The sequence below is a fragment of the Camelina sativa genome, chromosome 5, assembly GCF_030686135.1.
Source record: "Camelina sativa cultivar CO46 ecotype springtype chromosome 5, ASM3068613v1".
NCBI classification, from domain to species: Eukaryota; Viridiplantae; Streptophyta; class Magnoliopsida; order Brassicales; family Brassicaceae; genus Camelina; species Camelina sativa.
Window position 1 is genome coordinate 309076 of NC_141884.1, and position 21435 is coordinate 330510.

Below are 21435 nucleotides of genomic sequence, written 5' to 3' on the forward strand. Positions count from 1 at the left end.
CATAGTTCAGTTTTCATTAACCTTCAATTACTGGTTCTCATCACCTTTTAGATGGCCGTAAGCTGGTTCTACATATCAAATTTGTACATTATTATTAGCCCATGCTTTAGAAAGCCCATTTACGCGACCCATATACTACAGCATCAACAACAACATTTGTAATTTCATTTAAACCTTTACTAATATAACCTTTAGTCGTGCAAAGTTATTGCCAAGTCGTGCAAATTGATATGGGAAAGAGTCTTCCGTGGTCCCGTGGAAGTAGCAGCCTCAAAGGCCTATGGATTGCTGCTGCTTTGGTTCTATTTATTGCATGGATTGCTGCTGCTTTGGTTCTATTTATTGCATGGATTGCTACCGCTTGGAGGCAACTAGTGACGGTTTCGTTTAGATTGTAAATCAATCACAAAGTTTGGATTTGGAAGTCTGCTTAAATTTATATAATCAAAACTGGTGTGGACATACAAACTTTCCACGACTCTTCGGATCTTGGGTATTGAAGGGTCCACCAATTGTTCCTCCTGGTTTGATATCAATATGAGATGTATAATCTTTGGTTTACAGTCATGATATATAGTAACTGGAATCCCTATGTTGTCATTATTTTCATCTTTGACAAGTTAGTGTCTTTGGCTTTTGCGATTCACGAATACTGATATCAAACAGTAGATGTTTTGCTTTTGCTTTCGTGATTTAGTTGGTCATTCTAATGATACAAAATCTCAGTACATACTCAAGTTTGATATATATTCTGAACTCAGTTTCAATCACGAAATCGAACACTCGATCCAATATTATTATCGGATAGGAGAAGCTTGACAACTTAGCTTTTAAACAGACTCCCAAATCCGAACTTGAGCGAGCGCAAAAATCATCAGATTCATCAAAATTCTAGTTGAGATTTTTCATCAACTCCACACAACAAACACTATAAGGGCAATTGAACCAAACAAAACACTTGAAACAAAAAAAAACGTAAGAGAAATATACTCCTGGTATATGTATTGTAATTGTACTATCCATATTCTGATATTTCATTATCACATTACAATCATCAAACCAAACCAAACCAAAACACAACAAGGGACAACAACAACAACAACAACATCAACAAAAACATCGAGATCTGACCATACCTAAACATTATTAATTATCATAAGTACGGCACTCATCAGTCTCAGGATTGTCATTGCAGTACTCTTCCAAAGGATCGGAGCCACCAGCTTTCTTCTTGTCCCTAGCATGACTCGCCGCCGCACTCAGCTCCTCCACCTCGTCCCACGCCGCCACACACTCTCCGCTCACCGGATCATCAGCGCATGTCTCCTTGGCTTCTTGTATACTCTTCTCCACCTTGTCCGATATCCCTCCTTCCGATGTCGCCTTTACCACAACCATCCTGTTCATCGAACCCAACTTCCACGGGTAATTCAACCGGACCGGAGCTGATACACGAACCGCCGGTAGAACTACCACTCGTGGAGTCGCCACGCTTAGACCAGATGCACCTATGGTTGTCATCGTTGGATGGACTATGGAGGAGAGATTTTTTTTTCAATGTAAAGAGACGAATGAAGATAAATATACAAATACTCTCTCTATCTATCGGTTCACGTTACTTAACAAAACTCTGTGATCACAAATCCTCTTATCTTCTAAGAACCATTCATCTTTTGCCACGTGTCTTTAATGCGCAAAAAGTATTCCACCCCCTGGACGGCTGACTTATAATGGGCCATATAGTAGAAAAGAAGCGCTAGTTGGGCCATCGCTAAGGCCCACATAAACAGCCGATATTTTCATGGTTGATAAATAAAACAAGTCGTCGTTGATAAGAGAAGAGGACGGTCGTTCTTCGTATTGTTGAGTGAACCGTCGAATAAGGGAATATTATTATCATCGCACTTTAAAGAAAAAGTAAAAAAGTATTTTAAAAAAAATAATTAATAATGATGCGCTTTCACAAAGCTTGTCATCGTTTCTCTCTTTCTCCTCTCTGCCATTTATCTCCGCCGTCTCCGTCGCCGTCTGCTTCTCTCCTTCTACCTTCCAAGCTTTCCGGATTCTCGACTCTGCGTGCTCGCCGTTGCCTAAGAGCTCATCGAATCTCCGGAAACCCGTTCACCATTTCCATGTCTTCACGTTCTGCTTCTACTAGGCTTCGTTGTCTCGCATCTGTCTGTGCTGAAGACGGTGGTAGCAGCTCTAATGGCTCCGTTTCAGCCTCTGCTACTGCAACTGAAGATGATGGTAACTGAATCCTTTTTTAAGCCGATTCTACTACCTAGGACTCGATTTTGTAGGATTTTGGAATTGTAACTTGGATTTGAATACTTTTGTGTGTATAGTTAGTGTTGTTGCTCGTCACTGAAATCGAAATCAAATCTCCAGAGAAATCGCGTTTGATTGCTTTTTTTGTTTGTTTGCTTGTGTTTGAACTACTGTATGTAGAATTGGCTTTAGGCACAGGGTATCGTCTTCCTCCGCCTGAGATCAGAGATATTGTAGATGCCCCACCAGTCCCTGCATTATCATTTTCACCACAAAGGGATAAGATATTGTTTCTCAAACGGAGAGCATTGCCCCCGCTGGCAGATCTAGCTAGACCAGAGGAGAAGCTTGCAGGTGTTCGAATCGATGGATACTGCAACACCAGAAGCAGGATGTCATTCTACACTGGTTTAGGAATCCATCAGTTATTGCCTGATGGTACGTTGAGTCCAGAGAAAGAGATCACTGGCATTCCAGATGGCGGTAAGATTAACTTTGTCACATGGTCTAATGACGGTAAGCATCTCGCTTTCAGCATCCGGGTCGATGAGAACGGAAACAGTAGTAAGCCAGTTGTATGGGTAGCTGATATTGATACTGGAGTTGCTAGACCATTGTTTAAGTCGCAAGATATTCATCTCAATGCGATTTTTGAGAGTTTTGTTTGGATTGATAATTCCACTTTGCTGGTGAGCACAATCCCTTCATCTCGTGGTGACCCACCAAAGAAACCTTTGGTCCCATCTGGTCCCAAAACTCTGTCAAACGAGAAGAAGAATGTTGTCCAAGTTAGAACATTCCAAGATTTGCTCAAGGATGAGTATGACGCTGATTTATTCGACTACTATGCCACATCACAACTGGTATTGGCTTCTCTGGATGGTACAGTGAACGAAGTAGGGGAACCTGCAGTGTATACATCGTTGGACCCTTCCACAGACCATAAGTACTTGTTAGTATCATCACTTCATAGGCCATATTCCTTCATTGTACCTTGTGGTAGATTTCCAAAGAAGGTGGAAGTCTGGACATCTGATGGTAGATTTGTAAGACAGCTATGTGACTTGCCCCTAGCTGAAGATATCCCCATTGCCTCCAATAGTGTGCGTAAAGGAATGCGTTCAATAAACTGGCGAGCAGACAAGCCTTCAACCCTCTACTGGTAAATATTTGAGATTCAAAGCGATTCACATGTAGTACACGTTTCAAAGTGGGATCTGAAATCGACTAATTTACAACTCTTTGAGATATGTAGGGCAGAAACACAAGATGGAGGTGATGCCAAAGTGGAAGTTTCACCGCGTGATATAGTTTATATGCAGTCTGCGGAACCACTGGCAGGAGAAGAACCAGAAGTGTTACACAAGCTCGATCTTCGTTATGGGTAAGCTGACTATTAATGTCATCTTATCAATAAACTGACTAACTTCATCAAAGCCTTCTATGTCCTAACATTTATCCGATTTCAATTCTACAGAGGAATTTCTTGGTGTGATGATACATTAGCTCTGGTTTATGAATCATGGTATAAAACACGACGGACAAGGACATGGGTTATCTCTCCTGGATCTAGCGATGTCAGTCCACGCATCTTGTTTGATAGATCATCGGAAGATGTGTACTCAGACCCTGGCTCAACCATGCTGAGGAGAACTGCTGCTGGAACATATGTAATAGCAAAGATAAAGAAGGAAAATGATGAAGGCACTTATGTCTTATTGAACGGAAGTGGGGCTACACCACAAGGGAATGTACCCTTCCTTGACTTGTTTGACATGTAAGCCCAACCAGACAATGACTTCTTTTTTCTTGCGCTTTTTCTCGTGTTTTTATTGCCTTCATGCCGTAACAAACTGGGAATGTTCTGTACAATATTTATCTAGAAATACAGGCAACAAAGAACGAATCTGGGAGAGTGACAAGGAAAAGTATTTCGAGACAGTTGTTGCCTTGATGTCTGACCAGAAAGAAGGGGACTTAAGAATGGAGGAGCTGAAAGTCCTGACATCAAAGGAGTCTAAAACTGAAAACACCCAATATTCTCTCCAACTTTGGCCTGATAGGAAAGTGCAACAGATTACCAACTTTCCTCATCCGTATCCGCAGTTGGCTTCATTACAGAAAGAGATGATCAGGTACCAACGAAAAGACGGAGTTCAACTTACTGCAACACTATATCTACCACCAGGCTATGATCCATCAAAAGACGGTCCTCTTCCTTGTCTGTTTTGGTCTTATCCTGGTGAATTCAAGAGCAAAGATGCTGCTAGTCAAGTCCGTGGCTCTCCAAATGAATTTGCAGGCATTGGTTCAACGTCGGCCCTTCTTTGGCTTGCTAGAAGGTATTTTGCATTTTCCAATTCTATGCTTGGTTAGCATTGATACTGTTTCTTGCTGCTTCATTGTCCTGGAGTCTATTTCATCGAGCTTGTTGTGTTAGCTAATACCATCTGGATTCTTCTGCATCGTGCAGGTTTGCTATATTATCTGGACCTACCATACCTATAATTGGTGAAGGTGAGGAAGAGGCTAATGACAGGTACCGTGATATCTTCTTTAAATACACTGGTTTTTAAAACATGGCAACCTATGTCATTTTCATGGTTAAGGTTTGCTGAAAGCATAAAAACTAATTAAATGGGAGCCAGTGACATCAAACCACTCAAGTTTTAGATGTGAGATGTGCTTGAGATTGACAGTTTCTAATGTGAACTACCAAACAACATTCTCAGCTACGTAGAGCAATTGGTTGCAAGTGCCGAGGCTGCTGTAGAGGAAGTCGTCAGGCGTGGAGTAAGCATTGCTTGATCTTAATTCCATCTTCTCGTTACTGTATAAAACCACAACAGTTTTGAAACTTACTGTTTTGTCCTTCTTTTTTCAAGGTAGCTCATCCAAGCAAAATTGCTGTTGGGGGACACTCCTATGGAGCGTTTATGACTGCAAATCTTCTTGCTCATGCTCCTCATCTTTTCTCCTGCGGAATAGCTCGATCTGGCGCTTACAACAGAACACTCACGCCCTTTGGTTTCCAGGTGACATGGCCAATTGTCTTCGTCTCATTGTCTGCATTGGGATAGTTATTGACTTATCTTTGGTTAACCTTTAACTATGCCTGTAAATTTTCAGAACGAGGACCGAACTCTGTGGGAAGCTACTAATGTCTATGTAGAGATGAGCCCATTCATGTCTGCTAATAAAATCAAGAAGCCAATCTTGCTCATTCATGGTGAAGAAGACAATAACCCAGGAACTCTAACAATGCAGGTTATGAGTTGAATAGAAATCACCCGAAAATATTAGATTCTAACCCACACCAATTTTCTCTCTCTAACTAGTTTCCTTTCTCATACATTGTATAACAGTCAGACCGATTCTTCAATGCACTAAAAGGTCATGGCGCTCTTTGCCGTCTTGTTGTTCTTCCTCACGAGAGCCACGGGTACTCAGCACGGGAAAGCATTATGCACGTACTCTGGGAAACCGACCGTTGGCTTCAAAAATACTGCGTTCCAAACACATCAGATGCAGATACAAGTCCCGACCAGTCGAAAGAAGGCTCGGATTCTGCAGACAAAGTAGCGGCAGGCACAGGTGGTGGTAATCCCGAGTTTGGTGAGCACGAAGATCACTACAAGCTCAGGAGATCACTTCTCTGGTAAACTGTCTCACCATTCCCGAAAGAAAAACAAAACTGCAAGATTTTCTCACATTCGATTTAGCTGATTCAGGTTTTTGGAATTGTTGGTTATGCTTTTTACAGAGTTCCAGAAGGTGCTTTATTTGGCTACATACAGCATTCGGATGCACTTGCAGAAGCAGAAAATACCAAAGAAAACCGCAGAAGCAACACAAACTATTTTTTTCAGAGAACATTGTCATTCATAATAATAATATGAAAAAAGAAGTTTTTGATACATGTATACACTCTGTCAAGTGCAATACTTCCATCAAATAAGTTTCAACAATATTATGCACCTTTTGTAATAATCTCAAACAGCAAAACAAAACAAGAGAAGAGATTACGTCTGAATCAACAGCAAATTTGAATTTGTTTATATAACTGACAAATATTTTTCTCAGATTTATTTCTTAAGAAATCCAAACAAAAATAATCCAAAAAACAGAAATCAAAATATTCAGGAACCAGTTAAGGAGCGCGGCTGTATTACTACTACTCTTGGGCAGCAATGACACTGATCTCACCTCTCTCAAGCAAGTCATAGAAAGCTCTGGTTTTCCTCTGTTCGTTCCAATGGTGCATCTTCCAGAGACCACCAGCAGCTAAACCGAGTGCCATACCGATAATTAACTCCTTGACAACACTAGGACCCTTCAATGTAGCATGCGCAACTTTGTGTCCTGCCATGTCTCTTCTTTCTTTCTTTCTCTCTAACCTACCAAAACGTTACAGCATAACAGCAAAGATCAAAACATGCATGAATCAGCAGTAATGTAACTTTCACTAAACAAAAGTTAGAAATGTAATTTAACTAGCAATTCATATAAGACTAACAATTTGGTTCCTTGTTTAGTCAAAACCGTTTATTTTCTCAATGGACATATAATAAAACTATGCATTAGATATGAGCTGCATATATATTGAGATGTCCATACATATTAAACCAACTGTCAAAAGGGGCAGTTGGTGATTTGTTTGATCGGGAGAGATGAAAAGCTTGGATTCAATGTCAATGACAAAAATTAGCAATCTCCTCCAGCCTAACCGATCAAATATATTCCCAGGAACTACTAAATATGATAAACTTTACAAAAAAAAAAAAGAAGGGAATCTGGATTCCGATCACTTAGATCGCCACAATAAAGAAGAGGAATCAATTTGAAATCAGAAAATCACTCATCATTATTCAATGAGAAGACGAATAATAGAAGAAAAGAAAAAAAAAGTAACAGAGGGAGAGAGATTAATTAATTTTAAGGATTTACCAAGTCGGAGTGTGGGTGGGGAGGTAGAGGAACGACGACCGTAACCAACGAATGAAGGAAGAAGAAGCGGAGGATTCTCAGGTGCTGAGAGGAGGAAATCACCACACTGATGATTGATAGAAAATTTATAAATTCAGTTTGATGGATCCTGATCCAGCCTATTAATTGGGCTAACATCTGATCACGGCCCATTAAGTTTTTATTTTCTTTTTTAAAATAAGAGTTTCGTTCTCCATTTCCCAACTTGTTGTTATCTTTGCATCATCATCATTAATCATATTCAAAGGTTCAAAACACCTAAATGCCGATAAAAGAAAGCAACACAATTCTTTTTTTTTTTTTTTTAATACAATATAAGTTACGAATCTACTACTACTCCAGGAATTCTAATATTTTACATGTATTCATTTCAAAAATTATAGTATATAGACAGGCATAAAATTTAAAAGAGTAAAAAAAACGGAATTATGATAATAATACTACAGTCTATAAGTGTGTCGGTGTGTAATATTTTCCGGAAGTTAAGAAGAGTGTGAAGTGAATGGCACCTACCAAACCATATGAAATGATCGATCTTGATTCTTAACCCAATTGGTGTGGAATTTATAAGCTTCAACCAAACTTGCAACAAAAAAAGAGTACAGCATTAAGTAGGAAACAACAACAACAACACTTTAATCAAAAAAAAAAAAATAACACACTTTTTCCCATAATAAGGCTAAGGTGGTCCTCGCCCCACCCAATTTATTTCTCTCTCTTTTCAAAAAACATGTCGCCGTCGTGCTGCTGCGGCAAGCGCTCCGTCGCTTTCTTCTTCCTCTTCATCTCCGCCGTCCCCATAGCTTACCTCGTTTCCTTAGAGCGAGCCGTTCCTTCGACGCACGTCATCTCTTACCACAGCTCCGGCTTCCTCCGCGAGTGCGCCAAATGGGACGACGTTGGTCGTAGGTTCCTCGTTTCCTACATGGACGGAGGCGGCGGTATCGGAGAGCTCGTCGTTCCTTCTAATTCTGATTCCGAAGACGTTCTCGAGGAACTCACTTTGGTCAAAGACCTTGACCTCTCCGGCAACTCTTCCAACGGTTTCATTATCGACCGCCACAGAAACCGTCTCCTCCTCGCTGTCGCCGATTTGCTCGGAAACCGTTTCAGCGCTTTAGTTGCCTACGATTTGTCCACGTGGCGCCGTCTCTTCCTCACTGTCCTTAGCAGCCAGCACAGTAAGTAATCATACGCAGACGATTCTTAACCGTCCGATTAATAGATTAGATTAGATTCAATTTGTTTCCTAAAATTGGAGCAATGTAATGTAATGTAGGTAAAGAGATATCATACGCAGACGATGTAGCTGTTGATGCACAAGGCAATGCTTACGTCACTGATGCAAAAGGAGGTAAAATATGGAAACTTGATCTCGATGGTAAGCTTGTGTCCATCATTAGAAGCCATCTCTTCGTTCCACCTGCCTCCTCTTGGTACTTCAACAACTTTGTCTCTCTTAACGGCATTGTTTATCACCCTGACGGCTTCCTTATCGTCATCCACACTTTCTCCGGTTCTTTGTTCAAAATCGATGTTAGTAATGATGCTGATATTAGTAGTCGAGTCACTGTCATTGACGTTTCTGGTGGCTCTTTGAGGTTTGGAGATGGTCTTGAGCTCTTGTCTCCTTCCAAGATTGTTGTTGCAGGTCCCATCTTTTTACTACTATAAACGTTTTTAATTAAAGTCTACCATAGAGACATTACTTATTCAAGTATTTTTGTGTGTGTGTGTGTTTTCATTTTCAGGTAGCCCGTCTTCGAAACTTGTAGAGAGTTCAGACGGGTGGCGGACGGCTTCTGTGACAGGTTGGTTCAGCAGTGGTATGGTTCATCGGTTAGTCTCGTCCGCTACTGTCAAGGAAGGAAGAGTTTATCTAAACCACATTGTTGGGTTTGGCTCTAAGAAGAGACACATACTTGTAGAAGCTGTGTTTTAGATGCTCTGTTTTGCTTATGAGTTATGACCTCTTTAAGATTCTACTAGAATCTGATTCTTTAATTATCCAATTTCTTTTAATCTATTAGATAATCATTCATCATCGTTGTAACGATTTGTTGAAGCCTTTGGAACTTGAAACTCGTTTCGGTGTCATATATATACGCATTAGAAGACTACAAGAAAATTATGAATTTGGTATATAGATTAGTTGGAATCCTCAATTTTGGTAGAGAGATCTATAAAAACGCATATATAGACTATAGTACGTTTAATACAAACTTTGCATAATAAAACTTTCAAAACAATGTGTTAATTACACTTTATTGTCACCTTCATCATCATCAACAACAACATTGGAAGTAGTAGGACTTGCACGTGGATTTCTTCTTCTACCTTGTTCGAAAAGCAAAACCATCCCAAACCACAAAGACCCTTTGACGATCCTAACCATACCAATCGTCACAACCATATAATATAACCACCAGTTCACAAAATCCAACGTTCCCACGTCAAAACTAACGTTAACGTTACCATCGATGGGCAATAACAACAACAATGCTCTTTTAGCCTCTGCCACACCAACCAAAGCCTCTACTTCATCTCGAAGCTTCCACCACCACAACGTCCCACAGCTAACGGCCAAAGCCACCCTCTCCACCAACGTCTCTTCTCTCCGTTGACCGTCTTCCCCTCCTAACAACGTGTTATCCACCACAGGTCTCACGATCACTCGGCACCACAGAAGCATCACCTCGTGAAGACCAAAGAAAAACACAAGCCTGCTCAAGAAATTGCGTTCGCTTCCGATGATTAAACCGTTGGAGATCGTTGTTTGGAGTCCTAAACCGACGGAGACTTGAACAAGGAAGAGTGTCACCCACGCGATGCTGACGTGTGGATAAAAAGCAATCGAACGTTTGGGGTCTGCAGCTGTGATCTTGGTGGTTAGGCCAAGAACTAGAGTGTAAACGCTTATTGATGAAACGACGACGTATACGATCGCCGGATTCGCGCCAAGGAAGAGAGAATAGAAGAAAGATGACTCTGTGTGCGGCTGAGATTTGATCAAGGAGAAGAGGAAAGAAGCAGAAGAGAGACGACTAAGGAGAAGGAAAGAGAGAGGAAGGAGAAGGCTGAGGAGAGTTGTTGTCACTAGCCGGAAAGGCTTAACCACCAGCTGCTCCGCCTCTCTCCGCCACTTCCCACCGCCGGCGATATTCATCATCTTGATTATAAAGAATTGTCGAGAAGGTAAAGAAACATGAAGCAGTTTTTGTGTTATAAATATATGTTTTTTTTGGTTTTGTTTTGAGGGCATTGAAGGTTTATGTTTGAAGGAAAGATGAAGGAGTGGGTGCCATGTCCATAGTTTCAAGTTAGGTTTGATGAAAAAGAATCATTCATGTCAACATATTAATTAAAATACATTATCGACGGAATTATTAGTATTAAACACACGCATAATAAGGTTACTTGATTATTAAAACATTATACAAAGAGTGATAGACAAATCATTGCCTTTGTTCTTTCCAAGTAATATAAGTTTCTTTCTTTTGTCTACAAAAATTGTCAACTAAAAAGAAACAAAAATTATGGAGAGACAGACGTAAACACAACAGCTCGGAGAAACGACGACGTACTTGTAATCCATGATCCCTTCACTTTTTTTCAATAATTGAGCATTTCGTATCATGATGTCTTTAAAAAAAAAAAACAAATCGTATTTTATCTCTATTTAAAACGGAGATAGCCGTTGGCGATTTGTATATGTGAACGGCTATGATGTGATGGTTTGGTAAAGCCAATGGACGGCCACGATCTCGTCACAAAGGATGAACAAAATCTAGTTCAAATGATCAGAGAAGTCTGAAAGCAAAGTAAAAAAACTAAACAATTTGTCTTCTGTAGTATATATAATCAGGAAGCTAATCTCTTCTCCTTTCGATCAAAAAAATATCAATCAATATATCTAAGCCGGTGCAATCTGCTGTTGTTGCTGAACCACCTTGTAGCATTTGAGGCTGCATAGAGGAAGTTTAGTCTTCGAATCGCGATACTTGTAAGGATTGGTGCATGATGGACCTGCGCAATTTTCCCGCGGAGGAGGATAACTGCAGATTCCAAAAAAGAAGTATACTTGCCTTTAGAATAATAGCAACAGACCCAAAGAACATTGTAAATCGAATTCTAATCTAGAGCACTCCTTAATCTTTCATACGCATATAACATTTGAAGCAGTTCCTACCATCTATTTTATACTGCTCACTAACAAGATGATGTAGCTAACATGTGTAGTTTTTTCACATCAATCAGCTACGAGATTAAGGGACATCAAATCATGAATTTGGTCTGATTCCAAACAGACTCTGCGCAAAAGAAAAGAAAAGAGAGTAGCATACCCTGATGGTTTGGGATCGAACAGGCTAGGCACTTTGTCAATTGGAAATGAAACAGTGGTTCCATTAGGACCCATTATTGTTCTGATGTAGCAAGTTGAGGCTCTCTCCTCTTGTGCAGCCTTCTCCTGCAGAACACATGTTGTTGACTCTTATTTTCAGCATCTCAGTTTTACTAAGAAAAAATGTGTTTAGCGAAAAAGGTGGTTAAACATGCGCTTATATTATCCCAATTACCTGAGCCAACTCATCGAGTCGTTTCTTGATTTTGTCTCCACGCTTCTTCCTGCTCGAATCTTGACCTAGAATTTTTTTAATGGCCTCTGCCTGTGAAAACAAAACCAAAAGATCATACTCTCGTCATCTGCCAATTCATTAATGTGCATAGAGCACAACAGAGAAAGAAAAGAAAAAGAAAAAAAACACCAACCTCAGACTCTCTTGCAGCCTTCTCAATCTGAACTTTTCGCCTTTGAGCAGCTTCTGCCTTCTTCAATTGCTGCTCCATTTCTGAAAGAGTCTCCTTTTTCCCTATTTGTCAACATACGTTGCCACCATACATTATAGCCCTGTACTGCTAAAGATTTATGTGGAAGTAGCAAAAAGACTAAAATCTTACTTCTGGATGTAGGAGGTAATCCATCTGAAAAATCAATCGCACTTGATTTGCCAGAAGCAAGGGCTCGCTGACGACTAGTCAAATTTGATTCCCTCTTATTATCATTATTATCAATCTCTTTTTCATCAGACACCGCTTCAAGTTCCTCCGCACAATCCATGTCTTCGGACGCCTGTTCAGACACAGCTTTCTTCTTGCCGGAATTTTCCCCATTTGTAATCCCAGATGGCTTCAATTGCCTCCTTCCTGATCCTGACTCAGTATCGTCGTTACACACAGAAACTCTCTTATATTTCAGCTTTTCCAAATACCTGATCTCGTCATCATTGTCATCATCGCTATCAAAAACTCGTTTCTTTGGTGCTCGTTTGCTCTTGCGAACCGAGCCAGTTGGCTCTCCTTGTTTTCTCTTCCCCGTCATAGACCCGTCTATCTCAGCATCCTCAAGATCAGCCTTCTTATCTAGAGGGGAATCACAATCTTCAGAACTTTCCTGTAATTAAATAAAATTTAATGTAAAAAGATATTAAAAGTTTGCATAATCTAAACTGTCAAGAAAACCCACCACAGGAAATTAAGACACAAATAATCCACTCAAAGTAAAATTACTTCAGAAAACATTTTCAGATTGCTGTCCATATACATCAAACACTTACTAGTTTGAGATCAAGCAGCGGATAAGAGACTAATTTAACCCGACCCCGAGGAGATTATGGGCCGTAAGGCCCGAAAAGAGCGTAGCATTAACCGAAAAAGATACTATAAATCTCATTGGATGAGAGAGAGACACAGTTCAACAAGTTGAGCTATGTCAAGATATCCAAAAGTTAAGCTTATTTCACCTGCAAATCATGGTTAGGCCGAGTAGTATCATCATTCAGTGGTTTCGAAGACTTTCTAGATGAAGAACCATTAGCATGAACCAACCGACTCACACCACCGATCTTAAGCTTCATTCTCTTAGTTTCTCCCTCAAACTCACCCGAACCAGTTCCCTTTCCATTGATCGCATCTTTACCTTGTTCATCTTCCCGGGTTGCATTTTTCCAGCTAGCAGGAGCAAGTAGACCTTCAGTCGAACGTTTGTTTCTGTTGATGATCTCTCTTCGGCGAGAATCATTGTTACCTCTTTCAGAAACAGCTATAGATTCAGCACGTGAGATACAATGGCTAAGACTAAACTCTTTCCTTCTAGGGTTAGTATCAAAAGCCGGTATATCATCACTAGAGATGTTGCTGAAATGATCTGAAGAAGGTGTCGTCAAAAGATTTGATCCATCGGGACGAGGACGACGACGACAAGTCAAGCTACGTTTCTTCCTCACAGTATTATTATTCCTCATACCATCACAATAAGCACCACCATTGTCTTCCATTGTAGATCATTTGTAATCATATATAAACTCTTATCGCTCTCCAAGATGATAAACTGATCAATAGAGAAACCCCAAAGCTCCAACAATACTGAGAAGAAGCAGAAGAACACATTGAATCATCAGACAAATTAAGCAAAACAGAAATTCAAATTAAACGAATGTATCATCAGAATCCCAGATCAATCAGAACCGAGTAATCAATTGAAAATTACTAGGCCACGATCTCTCGTCGGATCCACAAAAACGATCGAATCAAAAGCCCCAATGAAGAAGTATCATAGCAATAAACACGGAACCATACAAGCTTTCAAAAAAAAAAAAAAAAAGCAATACTTTGATCTATCAACACGAAAAAAAAAAAAAAAGAGAGAAGACACGAAGAGAATATAATAATACCTTGACGATTGATCAGGAGAGACGAATTGGGAGAGTAGAGAAGAGGATGATGATGATGATGATGAAAGTAAGAAGAAACAACAAAAGGGGAAAAAATCGAGGATTGGAGAAAGGGAGAATTAGGGTTAGGGAAAGAATTGGGAATAAGAAGAATTAAGAAAGCGTGAAGAGAAGACAAGTAGTAAAGAGGAAGAGGAGGTGAGAGACTAATTATCTCTTCCTTCACCATTTTTTTTTGCTATTTCAACACCAAACCCACACACACTCGCTTACAAAAAATAGAAATACCCAAACCCACACAAACAAAAAAAAAAAAAAAAAAAAAAAAAAAATCTCAAAGATCCCTTTTTTATCGGTTTTTTTTTTTTTTTTTTTTGGTTTGCTGCTTCCTCTTTAGACTCGGTGAATCGACTCAGAGAGTGAACTCGTTTTCCCTTCTCTTTTTTCTACTCTGTCTCTCTCTCGTTTGTTTCCTTTTTCTTCTGCCTGCGTTGGTTTTTTTTTTTTCTGCTTTGTTTTTAGACCTGCCGGTGCGGCGCATGTTAAGAAGAGACGCACTTCCGTCTGTGTATGTTAGCCCTTTCTGTCACAGTCATATAATGACACGTGTTTTTTAAAAATAATTTACTTCTCACGTGAAAAAAAGTTACGTTTAAATCACACAACTATGAAATGGTATACTTGTGACTATTATCAATAGGAAAAATGATAATATCATAGTGGGACAATGATAATTGCAACTATAATTATAAAACAAAACAATCAATTTTGAGTGTTGATTACTTATTTACTTGAAACTTGCTGATTAACTGGTCAAAGTTTGGAATGTACCTACAGTAATTTTGGTTTACCCGGTAAAATTTGCCAAGGGTTTTTTTTTTCTTAGTACTAAAAAGACGAGTAATCATATATTATATATATACAAACGTAAGCAAAATTTTGAACTTTCAAAATTTCGGCGATCACGTTTAGATCAAATCTAACGGTTTTGAACCTTTTGAGACATGGCCAAAACGTTGCTACAGAGCTTCTTCATAAGCTCATCTAGAGACGCCGTCGGCGAATCAACACCAGGAACATCCACGAATATATCAGAGCAAGTCGACACATCAGAGATCGCCGCGCTCAAAACCTAATCCAATCTCCCGTAATCTCCACCGTCCATCGCCATCCTCGCATCTTCAAGACTCGAGACGAACGACTCGTAATTCTCGACGCAAACACTCATCGCCTCCTTCACCGTCATCGGCGTTTTGCTATCTTCCATCACACGCTTTGCGTATTCGAGAGTCGCGTTCGCTTTTTTGAACAGAGACTCTGCTTCCATTCGCATCACATCCTTCGCCTCGAATCCTCTGCTTCCTCCTCCTCCTCCTCCTTCGCCGCCGTCTCGTTTCTGTAAATCAGGCAGAATCGCGGCGATGCATTCGTTGTTGTAGTCTGTGTTCTTGCAGAGATCTTTCGCCGTCGTGTCGATCTTCATTGATGAGAAATCGAAGTTGTTTATGTGTTCGAATTTAGGAGCAAGATCTGCTATGTTTGTGACCGAGTCGAAGTCGATGTCGATGTCTTCTTGTGATGGTCCGGGTGCGGGTGTCTCCGTCGTGGAGGTGGGGGCTGGTGCGGAGGCTGGGACCGCTGAGATTGATGATACAGGCGGTTCAAGAAGCGAAGCCTCAGGTGAGGAAGCAGGGACTTGGGATATATCATCTTTTACTGAACGACCGATGGCTTGGACGTTGGATACGCCGGAGAATGTATAATAGAAAACAGTAACTCCGATGAGGATTATTGCTTTGTAAGGCTCCATTATTATTTTTTAAAAATTAATTGGTGATGGTTAGGAATTTAAAAAGGTTTAACTATATATATAAATTGACTGGTTTTTAAAGGTGCCAAATTTTTGGAAAAGCTAAATTACATGAGAGGTTACTCTCAAAAACCCAAATTTAAACCCTGTTATAGATTCATAATAATATAACCAAAAACCTTTAAAAGGAGATAAGTTATTACAAAATGCTGTTAAGAAAAATGTTGCAAAGAAAAATCATTAAACACTAATCTGCTACTAATTGGGTGAATAGTACAAAAATAGTGTTTGACAAAGGCCCAGTATAGGCCCAAATGTATAGACGTTAACAAGTTATTACAAAAAAAAAAAAGTAGTGATCACTAAACACTAATTAGGTGATATTACAAAAATAGTGCTTAACGAAGGCCCATTATAGGCCCAAATATATAGACGTTAACAAGTCGGTAAACCCGGGAAATTATTTTACTCGTCTCCTTCCTCTCTAATTTTACATAACCACCGGAAAAAAAAAAAAAAACACACGAAACCCTAAATTCGTCGTAACGAAGCTTAGCAACAGTTGAGAGAGCTTTGCTCAACAAAGCTATAGCTGAGAGAAGAGTAATTCAAAGGTGAAGTATGTCAAATCGGAAGTTTGGAATTGAAAAATTCGGCATAAATCGGCAAACTACCTACAGTTTCGAGCGATCTGAAGCACCGCAACGTCTCTACGTCCCTCCGTCGTCTCGCGGCGGAGACAATTCCGAAGATGCCGATCTAGATAACATTGATTACATAGAAAACGAAGAAGCTGAGGAAGACGTCGAGGAAGGCGGTTCTGCGGCGGCTAACGGTGGCGATGATGATGAGATCGATCCATTAGATGCTTTTATGGAAGGAATTCACCAGGAGATGAAAGCTGCTCCACCTCCTAAACCAAAGGAGAAACTGGAGAGGTACAAGGACGATGATGATGACGATCATATTGAGAGTTTCCTCAAGGCGAAGAAGGATTTAGGCTTGACACTAGCCGCAGACGCGCTTAACGCTGGTTATAACTCTGACGAGGAGGTGTATGCTGCAGCCAAGGCCGTGGATGCAGGGATGATTGAGTATGATTCCGATGACAACCCCATTGTCGTGGATAAAAGGAAGATTGAGCCGATTCCAGCTCTGGATCATAGCTCCATTGATTACGAACCCATTAATAAGGACTTCTACGAGGAGGCGGAATCTATATCGGGTAAGTCTCTCTATTCGTTAAAGTTACTAGCTTTCTTATAGGTCTTGGTGTTGGATCCAAATTTTGATTTAAGTTTTCTTTATCCACAGGAATGAGTGAACAAGAAACTTCAGATTACCGTCAGCGGTTAGGGATCCGTGTGTCGGGTTTTGATGTTCATCGGCCAGTTAAGACATTTGAGGATTGTGGATTTTCCTCACAGATTATGAGTGCTATCAAAAAGCAAGCTTATGAAAAGCCTACAACAATCCAATGCCAGGCTTTACCCATTGTGCTATCTGGTCGAGATGTTATTGGCATAGCCAAAACTGGTTCAGGAAAGACCGCAGCATTTGTTCTTCCCATGATTGTGCATATTATGGATCAGCCCGAACTTCGGAAAGACGAAGGTCCTATTGGTGTCATTTGTGCTCCAACTAGAGAACTGGCTCATCAGATATTCTTGGAAGCTAAGAAATTTTCAAAAGCATATGGTCTACGTGTCTCTGCTGTGTACGGTGGAATGTCTAAACATGAGCAGTTTAAGGAACTCAAGGCAGGATGCGAGATTGTTGTTGCTACTCCGGGAAGGTTGATTGATATGCTGAAGATGAAGGCTTTGACAATGATGAGAGCCTCTTATTTGGTTCTTGATGAGGCAGATCGGATGTTTGACCTTGGTTTTGAGCCACAAGTAAGGTCTATCGTTGGCCAGATTCGTCCTGATCGCCAGACTTTACTATTTTCAGCCACTATGCCTTGGAAAGTTGAAAAATTAGCTAGGGAAATCCTCTCAGATCCTATTAGAGTCACAGTTGGTGAAGTGGGGATGGCCAATGAAGATATTACGCAAGTTGTCAATGTAATACCTTCTGATGCTGAAAAGCTTCCCTGGCTAATTGAGAAGCTCCCTGGAATGATTGATGAGGGTGATGTATTAGTGTTCGCTTCTAAAAAAGCCACTGTTGATGAGATTGAAGCTCAGCTTACTCTAAATTCTTTTAAAGTTGCTGCTCTTCACGGTGATAAAGATCAGGCATCGCGAATGGAAACTTTACAGAAGTTCAAATCTGGAATCTACCATGTGCTGATTGCCACTGATGTTGCTGCCCGAGGTCTAGACATTAAGTCACTCAAGACAGTGGTTAATTATGACATTGCAAAAGATATGGACATGCATGTACATCGTATTGGTAGAACAGGCCGTGCTGGTGATAAGGATGGGGTTGCCTATACACTTGTTACGCAGAGAGAAGCTAGATTTGCGGGTGATTTGGTAAACAGTTTGGTTGCTGCTGGTCAGAATGTACCTCCAGAACTCATGGATCTCGCCATGAAGGTAATAACAGTTTCCCTTTGTTGACAACGTTTTATAAATATTATTTCGTGTATCCTCTATAATTGTTCATTCTACTAGCTCCATTCCACTGCTCGAGTTTCGTTTTTGCTTAGATTAAGATATGTTTTTGAGTTAAATTTTATCTTTGTAAATCAATAGGATGGACGGTTCAAATCCAAGCGTGAAGGGAGAAAAGGAGGTAAGCGTTCTGTAGCTTTATTTTGTATTGTAGCACTATTAGTATTATTAAGAGAAACTTTGCACTGGTAGATGAATCCAAAAAAGGAAAAGTTTAATGTTTCTCTGCATAGATCTTCTTGTGAAGTGAGTGAAACTATCCAAAAACCTGTGCTTGATCTCTGAAATCTCTTATGATGTAGGTGGGAAGAAAGGACGAGGTGGTAGAGGAGGAGGTGGAAACAGAGGGGTACGTGGTGTTGATTTTGGTCTTGGTATTGGATTTAGCTCGGAACCAAGTGGGGCACCATCTTTTAAAGCTGCGTCGAGTAGAAGCGGGGTGATCAATTCCGTGAGAACTGGAGTAATGGCCCAATTCAAGAATAGCTTTGTAGCCGCAACGCCATCCAATCCACAAAACCAAGCTTATCCAAACAAGAGACCATCCCTAATGGGGTTTGTCTCAGGTGGTACCATTGGTGGGGACATGGGTAGAACTCAGAGTCAACCTCCTCCCCCAGTAGCACCTACTCAAAACGCCTCATTACATAACTCCAGTCAGGAACATTCACAGAGGTTTGAATCCTTTTAGTTTCACTATTTTGCAAGTTGTAACATAGTAACAATATTATTGACCTGTTTCTCTTACTGTTGCAGTTCGGAGAATCGGCCTAGAGAGAGGAAGAGAAGATCTGGTTGGGATAATTGAGTGCGCCACGTTTTGCATGATAGTTTGATGAAGTGGTTTACGCAAATGTGTAACGAAATGTTGTATAATTTGTTTTTAAAATATTGTTGTTTTATCATTTTCGTAAGTTTTCAAGTGTTCAGATTTAATTCTTTCTAGGAGAAATAATGATGCAAAATAGATATGATAAAAAGGGTTCAATTACAAAAAAGAAAGAATCACACTTGAGTTTCATACAAGAAGAGACGAGAGAAGCAAATAAGCTTATTACATGTCTTGAAGCAAAGTGACGGACATGATCTCAATTGGTGACTTTGGTTGATACTGTTCATCAGTCTCAACCTCCTCGATGTCCTGAACGACGTCTTGTCCCTTGGCAACACGACCAAAGACAGTCAATTTCTCGTTCAGATCTGTGATCTGAGCAGATACAATGAAGAAGTCGAATCCTCCTTGCTCGTTTTTAGCTTTAGGAGTTCCCACCATGAATTCTTCTTGTTTTAAACTTTGATAAAAAAAAACACAAAGAGTAAGAGTTCATCCATCATTAGCCTGAAAAAAAGTAAATCTAAGCTTTTTGTCATATATTTCCTAACGGAGATTTTGAAAACCAACCTGGTATCAAGGTTCTTCCTTTGGAGTGCCCAATCTTTGACAGCATCAAACTCACCAGAGGCACCCGCTTGAATCACAGAATGCTTAACAACTCGACTGAATAAGAAACCTTTGAAATAGCCATCTTGACTGCGCAGACCAATGACAGACAAAGTTTATGCTAAGAATTAAGTTTTGAAAAAAAGGCAAATATGATGTGGAACTGAAAGAGAGTTTAAGCTTACCATAACTTCATGAATTGGTCAACAACAGTGGGAGCAGTAGCCTTGAACAGTTCAATTGTCACTGAACCTTTGCCAGTATCCAAGGTCTAGCGATCAAACAAAAGATCAAAAAAATAAGCAAATACGAAACTGAAGAAAACATAAAGGTAGTTGTTGTTGGGTATATATATAAAAGTAAAACTCACAGCAAACCGGGGAAGATCGGAGTTCTTAATACTCCCAGGGAAGGCTGCATCCTATAAACAGGACAATCATTAAATACATCTCAGGTCATGGAAACAAACAAACCAAGCAGGTCAGAGTAATAAGCCGATACCTCAAGAACTGATCTACCATTGTGCGATGGGATCTCAGATCTGAAAATGGAAAAAAGTAAGACAATTCCTCAGTAAAATTTGACACCAAGAAACTAACACCAAGTATATAATTCAGTATATGTTTCTAGACTACAGAGAGAGAGAGAGAGAGCAGAGAGAAGAGAACCTAAGAGTCCAACGTCGGTAAGCAGAGAAGAGAACAAAGACAAGCAGTAGGAGAGCCAAGGTGTAAATGACGATGTTGGTTATGCTTATCCGAGAAGGTCCTTTCTTCTTCTTGCTTTGCTGCAATAAAGCTTGAGGTTTGATCTTCGCCATTAGCTACTTTTGCACAAAAAAAACTTCAGATCCCCCAACAAAAATATAAAACTCTGCAGAAGAAGAAGAAGAAGAAGAAGAAGACGAATCATTAGAATTCTATAATCAGAGAAACAAAAAAAAAAAAAAGCATCAGATTCGGCATATCAAGAGAGCGGTTAGCTTCTACAGGGATAACTCAAATCTACAAAGAATTCGAGATCGAGAATTATTTATATATATATATATATATATATATATATCCTTAATCTAAGTTACGATTTGACACGATTCGAGAGAAAGAAACAACACAGATCAATCAATCAATCAATCCAGAGTTCGAAAGACGTTGGAAACAAAATCGAAATCTGAAAACAGAAAGCGAGCAAAACTCAGATTATAACCTCTCCTTGGACTTCTTCTTCTTCTTCTTCCAATTCTTGCAAGTGTGAGTCTCTCTGTGTTGTTGTTTCCGCAAAGTCGAGTGATGATGATTTGTTTGGGTCTAATTAATCTATTTGGTGTTTTTTAAAGGGAAAGAGAAGAAGAAGATGACTGAGACGACATAACTCTCTCGCTCTCTTAGAGGCACTTAAGAGTTTCTATTATTACTGTACCAACAATTTACTACTTTACTAGTAGTAGTAAAAGTAACTCACTCGTTCTCATATGACTAACAAAGGAACTTAAATTTTCCCGAATTTTTGGATTTGTATGTAAATAACAAAACTGAATTGAAATGGATTTCTCATTCTACCAGTGATCAGGTGAAAATA

General features: G+C 39.9%; 9 protein-coding genes across 12 annotated transcripts; 3 read left to right on the forward strand and 6 right to left on the reverse strand.

Annotated features, from left to right (window-relative positions):
• Window positions 1-976: 976 nt before the first annotated feature.
• Window positions 977-1561, reverse strand: LOC104793729 (calvin cycle protein CP12-1, chloroplastic). Its single transcript, XM_010520137.3, has one exon. It carries the CDS (start codon window positions 1519-1521, stop codon window positions 1147-1149), a length of 375 nt encoding a protein of 124 aa, XP_010518439.2. The 5' UTR covers window positions 1522-1561; the 3' UTR covers window positions 977-1146.
• A 221-nt stretch (window positions 1562-1782) lies between these two features.
• LOC104784555 (putative glutamyl endopeptidase, chloroplastic) lies at window positions 1783-6239 on the forward strand. 2 transcript variants are annotated; one of them, XM_010509592.2, is made up of 11 exons: window positions 1783-2250; window positions 2452-3433; window positions 3527-3655; window positions 3749-4048; window positions 4155-4613; window positions 4745-4810; window positions 5004-5064; window positions 5157-5306; window positions 5401-5538; window positions 5637-5929; window positions 6035-6239. In XM_010509592.2, coding segments are annotated over exons 1-11 (2880 nt in total). In that variant the 5' UTR covers window positions 1783-1949; the 3' UTR covers window positions 6036-6239. The 2 variants fall into 2 exon arrangements, with proteins under 2 accessions (XP_010507894.2, XP_087307823.1); XM_087451697.1 differs by lacking the exon at window positions 6035-6239 and having other exon boundaries at window positions 1802-2250; window positions 5637-5933.
• A 141-nt stretch (window positions 6240-6380) lies between these two features.
• On the reverse strand, window positions 6381-7354 carry LOC104784554 (putative cytochrome c oxidase subunit 5C-1). 2 transcript variants are annotated; one of them, XM_087451700.1, is made up of 2 exons: window positions 7219-7354; window positions 6381-6668 (listed from the first exon to the last, which is right to left on the reverse strand). In XM_087451700.1, exon 2 carries the CDS (start codon window positions 6638-6640, stop codon window positions 6446-6448), a length of 195 nt encoding a protein of 64 aa, XP_087307826.1. In that variant the 5' UTR covers window positions 6641-6668; window positions 7219-7354; the 3' UTR covers window positions 6381-6445. The 2 variants fall into 2 exon arrangements, with proteins under 2 accessions (XP_087307826.1, XP_019101138.1); XM_019245593.2 differs by having other exon boundaries at window positions 6381-6663; window positions 7219-7347.
• A 422-nt stretch (window positions 7355-7776) lies between these two features.
• LOC104784556 (uncharacterized) lies at window positions 7777-9385 on the forward strand. Its single transcript, XM_010509593.3, has 3 exons — window positions 7777-8438; window positions 8537-8908; window positions 9009-9385. The coding sequence occupies exons 1-3, from the start codon at window positions 7988-7990 to the stop codon at window positions 9197-9199; spliced, it is 1014 nt and encodes a 337-aa protein (XP_010507895.1). The 5' UTR covers window positions 7777-7987; the 3' UTR covers window positions 9200-9385.
• Window positions 9386-10667, reverse strand: LOC104784557 (uncharacterized). Its single transcript, XM_010509594.3, has one exon. It carries the CDS (start codon window positions 10517-10519, stop codon window positions 9515-9517), a length of 1005 nt encoding a protein of 334 aa, XP_010507896.2. The 5' UTR covers window positions 10520-10667; the 3' UTR covers window positions 9386-9514.
• A 322-nt stretch (window positions 10668-10989) lies between these two features.
• On the reverse strand, window positions 10990-14502 carry LOC104784559 (uncharacterized). Of its 2 annotated transcripts, none has more exons than XM_010509595.2 (7): window positions 13989-14502; window positions 13059-13680; window positions 12217-12709; window positions 12028-12128; window positions 11835-11924; window positions 11601-11725; window positions 10990-11312 (listed from the first exon to the last, which is right to left on the reverse strand). In XM_010509595.2, the coding sequence occupies exons 2-7, from the start codon at window positions 13590-13592 to the stop codon at window positions 11171-11173; spliced, it is 1485 nt and encodes a 494-aa protein (XP_010507897.1). In that variant the 5' UTR covers window positions 13593-13680; window positions 13989-14502; the 3' UTR covers window positions 10990-11170. The 2 variants fall into 2 exon arrangements, with proteins under 2 accessions (XP_010507897.1, XP_087307824.1); XM_087451698.1 differs by having other exon boundaries at window positions 12873-13680; window positions 13989-14476.
• A 203-nt stretch (window positions 14503-14705) lies between these two features.
• Window positions 14706-15824, reverse strand: LOC104784562 (uncharacterized). The gene has a single exon (XM_087451699.1). The coding sequence runs from the start codon at window positions 15796-15798 to the stop codon at window positions 15121-15123; it is 678 nt and encodes a 225-aa protein (XP_087307825.1). The 5' UTR covers window positions 15799-15824; the 3' UTR covers window positions 14706-15120.
• A 408-nt stretch (window positions 15825-16232) lies between these two features.
• On the forward strand, window positions 16233-19324 carry LOC104784561 (DEAD-box ATP-dependent RNA helicase 24). The gene is made up of 5 exons (XM_087451701.1): window positions 16233-17023; window positions 17113-18341; window positions 18501-18540; window positions 18722-19094; window positions 19176-19324. Exons 1-5 carry the CDS (start codon window positions 16420-16422, stop codon window positions 19225-19227), a joined length of 2298 nt encoding a protein of 765 aa, XP_087307827.1. The 5' UTR covers window positions 16233-16419; the 3' UTR covers window positions 19228-19324.
• Window positions 19325-19374: 50 nt separating this feature from the next.
• LOC104784564 (peptidyl-prolyl cis-trans isomerase CYP21-3, mitochondrial) lies at window positions 19375-21283 on the reverse strand. The gene is made up of 7 exons (XM_010509600.2): window positions 21064-21283; window positions 20529-20733; window positions 20362-20401; window positions 20231-20281; window positions 20046-20131; window positions 19822-19950; window positions 19375-19711 (listed from the first exon to the last, which is right to left on the reverse strand). Exons 2-7 carry the CDS (start codon window positions 20678-20680, stop codon window positions 19474-19476), a joined length of 696 nt encoding a protein of 231 aa, XP_010507902.1. The 5' UTR covers window positions 20681-20733; window positions 21064-21283; the 3' UTR covers window positions 19375-19473.
• Between the last annotated feature and the right edge of the window lie 152 nt (window positions 21284-21435).